This window comes from Phyllostomus discolor, chromosome 2, assembly GCF_004126475.2.
Source record: "Phyllostomus discolor isolate MPI-MPIP mPhyDis1 chromosome 2, mPhyDis1.pri.v3, whole genome shotgun sequence".
In the NCBI taxonomy this organism is placed as follows: Eukaryota; Metazoa; Chordata; class Mammalia; order Chiroptera; family Phyllostomidae; genus Phyllostomus; species Phyllostomus discolor.
The window spans coordinates 105,319,527-105,329,766 of NC_040904.2; the positions used below are offsets into that span (position 1 = coordinate 105,319,527).

The 10,240-nt window shown below is 44.2% G+C and overlaps 1 protein-coding gene across 13 annotated transcripts in view; it reads left to right on the top strand.

The window, feature by feature from the left end:
* The window catches only part of RUBCN (rubicon autophagy regulator), a 68,146-nt gene extending 61,660 nt beyond the window's left edge, over nucleotides 1-6,486 (top strand). For all 13 annotated transcript variants that reach the window (XM_028504409.2, XM_036018246.1, XM_028504411.2 and 10 more), the window contains 6 exons: nucleotides 357-421; nucleotides 886-1,124; nucleotides 1,641-1,702; nucleotides 2,154-2,307; nucleotides 3,397-3,490; nucleotides 3,728-6,486. In XM_028504409.2, the coding sequence (XP_028360210.1) occupies nucleotides 357-421; nucleotides 886-1,124; nucleotides 1,641-1,702; nucleotides 2,154-2,307; nucleotides 3,397-3,490; nucleotides 3,728-3,906 (793 nt within the window). In that variant the 3' untranslated portion in view covers nucleotides 3,907-6,486. The remainder of the gene's footprint in view (nucleotides 1-356; nucleotides 422-885; nucleotides 1,125-1,640; nucleotides 1,703-2,153; nucleotides 2,308-3,396; nucleotides 3,491-3,727) is intronic.
* Nucleotides 6,487-10,240: the final 3,754 nt, after the last annotated feature.

Here is a 10,240-nt window from a genome sequence, read left to right on the forward strand (position 1 = left end):
CCTTCCTTCCATTAGTTCTGTGAACTTACTAGTTTTTCTTCTCTTTTTAAGATGGGTGGATGATTGCTTTTCTTTTCTGTTGTTTTCTCTTTACTATTTCTCATCTCTCACATTTGTACAGAAAATATGGATCATTATTGGGGAGAGTCACTGCCTAGACTTAAATTCTGTCCTTATAATCCTTGTTTTGAATTGGTTCTCCCAATAGGTTCAGTTGGTCCAAATCTAAAAAATAGATGAATGCCCCTCTCTTCCCATCCTTAACAAGAGCCCTCTGTTTGTATCCTCATCCTTCACATCTCAGAGGCCTCATACTGCTGGCGCCTGCCAATCCCCTCTCCTTTGCCTCTCCTCAGGAGGAAGGTTGCTGTGGCCAAGCAGAATTACCGCTGTGCAGGATGTGGCATCCGGACTGACCCTGGTGCGTATCTTCTCTGACCCCGATACTGTCTTCAAGGCCTTACCCTTTCACATGCTTGGGCAGGGGGCTGGCCAAAGAAAGTAGTAAGAGGAGGTGACAGACAGAATTGGGGAAAAGAATGGAAGGGGTCTGGAGGGGAAGGGATGAGAGTAGGCAAGAACACTGTCAATCTGAGAGTAATTATTTCTGGGAGCACATTATCAGGACTGGGTACTTCGACTAGGTTCTTGGAGGCTGGATCTTACCAGTTTTGGCACGGTTTGTTTCCGGAGCTGCCTCCAGGTGGTGCACAGAAATCACAGACCCCACTATGTGGGTTTCTGCCAACTCTGGGAACTCAGAAAGAGCTGGCTAGAGCTCACTGGCTATCCCTTCCTGCTCTTTCAAAAGGAGCAGCACAGCCCCCTCACCAGCTAATAGATGGGAAACCCACATTTGACCTTTTGACTTCCTGGTTTTTCCAGATTATATCAAGCGTCTGCGGTACTGTGAGTACTTGGGCAAGTACTTCTGTCAGTGTTGCCATGAGAATGCCCAGATGGTTATCCCCAGCCGGGTTCTGCGCAAGTGGGACTTCAGCAAATACTATGTCAGCAATTTCTCCAAGGACCTGCTTATTAAGATCTGGAATGATCCTCTCTTCAATGTGCAGGACATCAACAGTGCCCTCTATAGGAAGGTCAAGCTACTCAATCAAGTTCGAGTAAGACCCTTGAAATGGCCCCATCATAGATTATCCTTCTCGTCCTCTCCCTGTGTTCATTCGTACAGGCTGTCCCGAGATTACCATGCTTCTCTTTGTCACTGTGTCACAGCTGTAACCACCTCATCATTCATACTTTGTGTACTTTCTCTCGCCATTTCCAGGGTATCTGTCCAGTTAGCATTCGAAAGCTGCCAAAGCAGCTCTGAAGCTGTAGGTAGCAGGCAGTGTCAAAAGCAGGCTTTCTCCCATTTCTGAAAATATTATGAGTGGAGAAGAGGGTATCAGGTGGGAAATTCAACTTCTGGGTTTCTTAGCTGCTCCTAGCTGTGTATGTGATTTGGGCAGACTGGCCCAGTAGAGGGGCTGACTGGAGTACATTTTGAAGTGAGTCGTTGAGTTACAGGTATAGAGAACAATCTGGCTTCCAGGCTTTAAAGGTACTGGTCTGATGGTTGTTTCTTTCCTCCTCATACCCCTTCTTCCCCCACCTACCACCACAATGTCTCTCCTCAGCTGTTGCGGATCCAGCTGTATCACATGAAGAACATGTTCAAGACATGCCGATTGGCCAAAGAGTAAGTCCTTTGTGGGGGTCAGAGGCATCTGGCTGAGTTAATGTCTCTGAAAGAAACATGCCCCAACAGTTGGCAGATGTGAAGGAGAGTGGGGGGGTGCTGCAGAAAATTCTAGAAATGGTAAATGAGAAGCAGTAACTGTCTATATCCTTCTCTCTGGAAGGAGAAAGTTGTGGTGGTTCTATCCAGGCAGACCCACCACTCCTTGCAAGCTGGCGTGAATCACTCTGCAAAAGGGTATAACAGTCACTTCTGCCATCTAGACACCTGGTGGCATGGGAGGGTTGGGTGGCCTGGAACACATGGCTTGGCTGAGTGTTGTCAGCTTTATTACCTCTGCCTGGGACCCTTCTCTTTCCTTATCTTGCTTCTGAATAGAAATCCTTCTACCCTGATGTGCCACACAAGGGTTCATTCTCTGCTCCCACCTACTTCCCCTCTTCTTCTGTAGCCTTCTGGATTCCTTTGACGTAGTTCCAGGCCACTTGACAGAAGATCTCCATCTGTACTCATTGAATGACCTGACTGCAACCAGGAAGGGGGAGCTGGGGCCCCGGCTTGCTGAGCTCACCAGGGCAGGGGCTGCCCATGTGGAGCGATGCATGGTAAGAAAGCCTTGCTTTAGTAGGCAACTGGGCCCTTGCTTAGGGATGTAGGTTGTAGAGTGGACCCAGGATTCTTGCCATTTAGTTCTAGGAAGTTGAAATGGCCTGTCAACACTGTGAGAGGAACTGGATAGGATTGCTGTTCCCTGGGTTAGTGAACAGCTCAGTCAACCAGATCAAAAAAATCTAGAATTAGAAGAGGATTTGGTGCTGGCATCGTCCCTGGGTAACTGGGCAGTTCTAAGTAGACCTTCAGTAAAGAGCTGTCATGATGTGGGGGGAGAACCTGGATTAACACCTGGAGAGGGCCTGGGTCTCAACTTTATCATTTTCAGTCACTGTGACCAAAGGAAATACTTTGCCTTCTCTGTGGTGAGCCTCAATTTTTTTGTCTCTAAAAATGAAGTACATGATTGCTATGTACTGTCCTTTCCTCTCAGTGTTTTTGAGAATTGATGAAATAATTTATGTGAAAGCATTTTGTAAGCTCTAATTGTTCTGTAGATTCAAATTATTGTTCTTGATATACCCAACATGCCAGAAATTTAGAAATTTTATTTTTAGACTTTCCCATTTTAGGGTATTCCCAGTTTGTGTTCCTGTTATAGTTCCAGAATTAGATCTTAAAATGTAACAGGCAATTTGAAAGACGTAGCTATAATGTGACTCAAGGCTGGGTGTTATTTTGGAGAAATTTTCTTGCCTTCACATTTTGCCTTAATTGGCTGTGGTTCCTATTTCAAAATCAAAACATTACCCAGACTGGAGTTTTCACTTTAGGAAGCCTTTTGAGCACTGTTCTTTTCTTTTTTTCATTTCTTCATTGGGAGCCACTGTCATGGTCAAGGTTTCTCAAACTCATGCCTCTCATCTCCACCCTAAAGCTTTGTCTGACACTGCACAGCCTGGCCCTGGTTGGGCTGTCATACTTCTAAGTCTAGCTCGGGTCTCTTTTCTGAAAGCGGGAGAATACCTTAGAGCCCATTTAAGTCTCATTTATATTTTGCACCTCCCTTCATTTTTGTTCACCTTCTTGTGCCAGCTCCTGGTGTGCTGTCCCTCATTTTGCGGCCTGTCCCTTTTCCCTAGCTCTGCCAAGCCAAGGGCTTCATCTGTGAGTTCTGTCAGAATGAGGATGACATCATCTTCCCTTTTGAGCTCCATAAGTGCCGGACCTGTGAAGGTGAGAGCTGGTGCCGGGTGTGGAGTGGGGCAAATAAGACTGAACACAAAGCTAATTTACTCGCCTTCAATCACTTAATAAGTGATCTCTTAATAAGAGTTTGGCTTGATTCAGCAACTCCCCATGTTTCGCCACAGGCACCCTGGGCCACCATAGTGAAAAGGGACTGTAGCAGCAACTTCCTGCCTGAGATAATACAAATTGTGCTCTTCTCTCTCACCTTCCCATCCTGAACAGAATGTAAAGCATGTTACCATAAGACTTGTTTCAAGTCTGGAAGCTGTCCCCGGTGTGAGCGGCTCCAGGCCCGGCGGGAGTTGCTGGCCAAGCAGAGCCTGGAGTCCTTCGTGTCGGACTGTGAGGAGGAACCCACTGAAGCTCTGGCCCTAGAGGCTGCCGTCCTGGAGACCACCTGAAAAAAGCACGTTATACCCTTTCTCTAGGGGTTAGGGTCACAAAATGCAGAGCTGAGCCGCCCGTATAAGGACTTTCCCATATAAGGACTTGTTTTTTTTTTTATTGTTATTATTTTGTGTTCATGATTTGTCTAATGTCCATATGTAGCCAACTTTTGTTCAGTTGGTGGGGTCCAGTCTGTTGCGACAATTTGCAAGTAGGCATTTCCATTAGAACTGACACATGGGTCCTTCTAGTGCCTCTGTTAAGGGAATGGACAGTGAGACCCAATTCTTCTGACATCCTTGGCCTACTTCACTTAGACCAGAACTGGTTTCTGCTGCATCTCAAGTATCATTCCCAGTTTTATTTTGTTTTAGCTCTGGAGCTTCTGAGCCAAGCCTGTCTCAAACTACTCACTTCTCCTTTGCTGCTGAAACAGGAGGATGGAGCTTTCTCTCTCCCAGTCCTGAAATTGGGTCAGACTGTGCCCTAAGGAGAAGCAGCAGAGAATGGGACTACATTGTAGACATTCTGTCCAGCTTAGGTGTTTTTGAGACCATAAAGACAGCATTATTACTACCCTGGAATCCACAGAGACCTCAAAGAGGCAGCCACGACTTTCTTGTTTGAAATACTCTAGGCATAGATGATGTGACACCTGACTTTCTTACCCCAGCGCACTTGAAGCAAAGAACAGAAGTGATACTTAGGCCAGGCCCGTTTATAGCCTCACACCAAGCATCAGCGAGGCTACAGCTCTGTTGCTTAAGGAAAATATATTCAGTTAGAGGAGCTGTTGGTCTCCTCTTAGGTGATAAGGTCCCTAATCTGGTGTAGGTCTGATGCCATCCTAAACTGAGGACAGAAACCCCATCAACCACTGTATTTGTGGGTCTCTTGCCACTGTGTCCTCTGCTAGATAGTCGTTGTGATTCTAAGTAAAAGTATGGCCCAACTCCATTCTCTCTTTCCCCTTCCTTTAACAGAGCTGGGACCTTCCCTGGTGGCTGATTTCTTGCCTTAGTTTTTTTTTTTGTCAAAGTTGGAGTAAAAACTTCTTGCTGTTAGTGGTATTAGAGAACTTGATGATTTATAGATGTGAGTGTGAATGTATTCTTGGGATAACAAGAGCCTTTATGCCAGTTATGCACTGAACTCTTTAGCCTGATGAAGTCATATGTTCATTCTTTCTTTTCACATTATTAATTTTAACACACATTTTTAATGAGTCATGTATGGGAAAAGTTTTTGATGGGACTGTGTATATGCTTGTGGTGTTCTTTAAGTTGCTGTAGCTTCTGACAGGTATATAAAATACTACCTGTATGTAAAATACAGCAACTTAAAGAACCTGCTCTGAGGACTGGCAGCTCTGTGAACTAAAACCCACATTTTTGTTCTGGGACTGCGTCCTGTGTACCTCTCTTTCCATACTTGCTTACTAGTAGAAAAAACTTGGCCTGTGCGCTGCCCTAGGAAGCTAAACAGAAAGTTGCACATGGTTGGTGGAAGCTGATTAAGTGCCTGAGCTGGAGGCAGGCAGGAGTCACACGGGAAGTAGAAGGGGCAGTAAGGTAACAGTCAGTTGTGAGGCTCCACCAGGGCAGGGAGGGAATAGGGAGGAACTGACTAGTGGCATTGGTCCTTCTGCCTCACACTTAGGATTTGAAGGCTGCATCAGGCTGGAAAACCCTGAAGCTGTTCTCCTTTCAGTTCTTGGGGGAATTTCTAAAAGCCAAGACCTCCAGCCCAGCCCTGTTTTGAAGGCCTGACCAGCAGTTTCCTTGTCCTTCAAGGACCTTGGGAATGATCCCATAAACCTCAAGGCTCACCAAGCCCGAGATTCTGATTCAGAAATGTGTAAAAATGGTGAGCTCTACTTCCAGTTTTGGTTGAAATGACAAATCCAGTTCCTTACTTCAAGTCACTACACTGGAGGAGAGACATCTTCTCATTATTGTCCCTCCTGTTTCATATTAGCTTAGGATCAAAGGTTGGAAAATGCTGACACAGTTTCTAAAACTGAGCTCTACAATCTTACATGCTCCTGGTTCTTCACTTATGTTTCTTCACCTCCCCCACCCCATCCCTTCAGGTTGCATATCTGTTTTAGTGACCCTGACACTCTGCTGTCATCACTGTCCAAATACCCATTTATTTATTTATTTGAGAGTAGGGGGAGAGAGGATTGGGGGTGGGATATTTTGAAAGCACTTTGCAACTTAACAGTACCTGAAAACCCCTGCTGTTGTGGGGAGAAGCGTTGAATGCACTGAAGAGAGTTGCTTCTGACTGAATGCGGGAGGGTGTGTTCTTTTCTATAAATAAAGGGGAAATTTTTTGCTTATAAGGTGGAGACAAGATTCAAGACATAGTGGAAGAGTGGAAGGCAAATATTTTCTACTTGAATGAGGCTGTAATTGACTTTCTCTGCTAAGGCTTTAGAGCTTTACATTAAATTAACATAAAAGGAACAAGAGTCTAAATTGAGATGGTCTGTGTGTATACAACTCATGTTCTGAACTGGATTCCTACTTAATGTAATTCATACACACATAACAGCTCATCGTAATCTTTAATAAACTAAGGAAATGAAATTCTGCCTTTTAGTTGCCTGCCTTGACTTACCAGAAAATGGTATTGAGCATCCACTGTAAAGAAGGCATGTCTGAAAATTCAGGAGTTTTCTGTGTTATAATGCCAAGAAAACTGGATCTTGCAAGTTAGGAAAAGTAGGTTGGAATGCCTTGTCACTGACTTGCAGTGTGACTTTGAGCAGATCACATCACCTCTCCGGATTTCTATTTCTCTGCATAAAAGGCTTTGTGGCACATAGTCCTTTTCCAGGACACAAGTGTGCCCCCATCTGGCCCCTTGCTGTAACGATCATTTAAGGTGAGGTCCATCTTCCTCTTCACAACATCTGAATTGTCTTAGGTGCTTTAGTCCCCACTTCTGTGAATGATGGGCTCTGAATTTCTCTCTTGTGGCCCACTGGAGCTCCAGGTCACCCTGCAACTTTCTACACATGTCCTCTTCTAAGACTTTATTCACCTCCAACTGATATATCTAAAGCAACATAAATATTCTACTTCCCCAAACCTAAGTATTAGTGACCCCAGTTTGAAAATGTAGTTGTCTTTGACTCCTTCTCTGAGTCAGGTTGCATGTTCAGCTAGTAAAGTATTATCTCCTTCCCACTACCTGTCATTCTGTTGATTTTCCTCTTTAAATTAACCCCATCTCATTCCTTTCGTACTGCTAGCACACAAATCAGGTTCTTATCTTACATCTCAACCAACTCTGTTCACGCTAGTCTTGTCCTATTTAATCATCTACCAAATATTTGGAAATCTATTGTATTCTGGTTTCTATGTTAGGCTCTGGGGCTACAGAAGGGGACAAAATGGAGACAGTTCTTACCCTTAAGATGCTAAGAGTCTTGTGGGGGAGACAGACTCTGCCCAAAGGTCGCCAAAATAAGTATGTGATTACAAGCTGTAATAAGAGCTATGAAGGAAAAGTGTAAATACTATTAAAAAATAAGCAACAAGGGGAACTAATTTAGATGAGAAAAAAGTAAGTTTCCCGAGAAAGCGATACTTCAACCAAGATCCAAAGAACGAGGCTCAGGGTGGGGAGAAAAGGGCTCCAGACCTGGACTAGCCCATGTCAGGATCCTAAGACAGGAAGAGTTTGGGCAAGGAACTGCAAGGACCTACTAAATGTTTTAGAGTTTATCCTAAACATTGGAAAGCCATGGAAGAGTTTTAATCAGAGGAGTAGCTGATCTGGTTAAAATGTCAGTGTCCGCTTTGCAGAGAATAAGTAAAGTAAAGCAAGAGTAGAAGCAGTGGGATATTCTAGGGAGCTGCTGTCGTTCAGGAAAGACATCGGACTAGGGTGTGGCTTACCATCGCCATTCACTGACACCTCATTACCCAAAAACCTCTAAAAACAAGATAAATTCCAAAGCTTCTGCTCTGACATTTTAAAGCAAGGAACAAAAGACCAGAGGGAAGATATTGGGGAAATACTGGCATAAATTATAGACTCCAAGGAAAATGAACAACTAAGTCTCAAACCATACAAAGGTATACAGTGAGACCAGGTTTCATTCTGGGAACTTCAGCTGCAGGACTTGCAGACCTTCTCTAGAGTCAACTGCCAGCAAAGTCTGCCAGAGAAGAGAGTTATGGGGACTCGCCCCTGAGCACAAGAGTCACACCCCAAAGAAAGGGGAACTGTGAGCTGGCCAGTCATCCTTTGTGGCACTGATGTTATTCATCGCTCTCTGTGGCCCCAAGTGCATGTGGGTTTACTATGCCCTCTAATGGTAAAGAGTAGGCATAATCTTTACAGAATGCTGGTTTAAGTGAGGCCCATCCCTGCTTCATTTTTTCCTTTGAACTTTTGGTTAGAGTATGGGAGAAAGGGGTCACTCTGCCCACCATATCCTGGCTTTTCTGCTCTCATCAACTACAGTCCTCTCCCATATCCAATCTCTAGGGCAGGGGTGTCAAACTCATTTTTACCAGGGACCACATCAGCCTCGTGGTTGCCTTCAAAGGGCTGAATATAATTTTAGGACTGTATAAATGTAACTACTTAACAGTTAAGCCAGAGCTTGGTGCTGCCACTGGGTAGAAACAAGGTGCTGGGCTGCATAAAACAAGGTGGAGGGCTGGATTTGACCTGTGGGCCTTGTGTTTACCACCTGTGCTCTAGGGTATCAAACTGCTTGTTTTTAAAATGTTAGTGATAGTGGCTGCCAGATGGCCCAAACTTTCCTGTTGTGAGCCTTATGTTCTTGGGGTCAAAGAGGAATGTGATTGAAAAGGAAGGAGGATCTGCCTAGCACTACTCTCTAAATGCGTGGAGAACATGGTGTGCTTTGCATACACACTTGCCACCCTCAGTTCTGTGAACTGTTTCTGGAGGAGGAACTGAAAAGCCAAAGAGCTGTGCTCTGGCTTTGAAGGTACACTCGCCAGCCAGGTGAGAATAAACCTTGAGTGGTGGAAGGTTCTTAGGACATAGGTAGGAGTTTTGGTGACCAGCCCTCTGAGGGTCTACAGCAGACCAGTTAGACACAAGTCTGGAAGAGCAGCGTAGCTCACGTGACCTATAACTTTTAGGCAAGGAGCCCTAGGTACAGTAAGTCCTTTCTTTCTATCAAAACCCTGGAATTTCTCACCTGTTTTCTTTTCAAACAGTGACGTCTGTAGTTCCCAAATGGGTTTCTCTCCTCACTGGCCCACTGCCAGCTTCTCATCTTCTCCCCCAAGCTTCCACAGCAAGCACAACTACTTTAGCACTAGCAATAGTAAGGGGAAACGAAGTAACCCCTCACCTTTCTCTCCTCTGCCCCTCACCTCCAGCTTTTTTTTTTTTTACTTAGAATTGAAAGAAATCAACCCAGATGCCAACAATGGGTCTCTATACAAAGGACTAAAATAAATTTTGAATAAGTTTTGTGTATTTGCGCCCTTACCACTGGAAGCCCCTAACCACAAATTAACTAGAAGACAGTCCTGACAAAGGGAAAAGCAGGAAATGAGGTCTGCAGAGGGAAAGGGAATGAAAGAGCTTCCTCTTTCTCTCTCTGACTCTGTCTCACATTTATTTAATAATATTTAAACAATATTCTAATATAGTTACATGCTTATAATCCATACAAAGACATACAGTGAAAAGTCTCCCTTGCATTTCTATAGCCATGTGCCCAGTTTCTGTTTTGCCCCCTTTGGTAGCCACTCATTACTTTTCTGCTTATCTTTAGAGTTTCTTTATGCAAATACAAGCAATTGTATTTTATATATATAGTGAGAATATATATATATATATTCATATATTCTTATTCTTTCCCATCCTTTTTTAAGGGTTTTAAAATTTTCTTTTTAATTTATTGGTTGATTTTAGAGACAGCAGAAGGCAGGGGAGAGAGAAAGAGAGAGAGAACAAAACATTGACTTGTTTCATCTGTCTATCTATCATGTGCCCTGACCAGGAATTGATTCCACAAACTTGGTGTACTGGGACGATGCTCTAACCAACCTGGTTAGGTAGAGCAACGGTGCTCTTTTTTAATTGAATTTATTGGGGAGACATTGGTTCACAAAATCACATAGGTTTCAAGTATATACAACCCAGCAAAATATCATCTGCGCCCTTCATGGTGCACCGATCACCCCAAGTAAAGTCTCTTTCCCTCCCATTTTCTCCCCTTTGCTCACCTTCACCTACCTCCCACCCCTTTCACTCTGGCTGTCACCACACTGTTGTCTGTGTGTATGTGTTGGATATAAATTTTTTTTTTGCTTAATACCTTCACCTTTCATCCAATTCCCC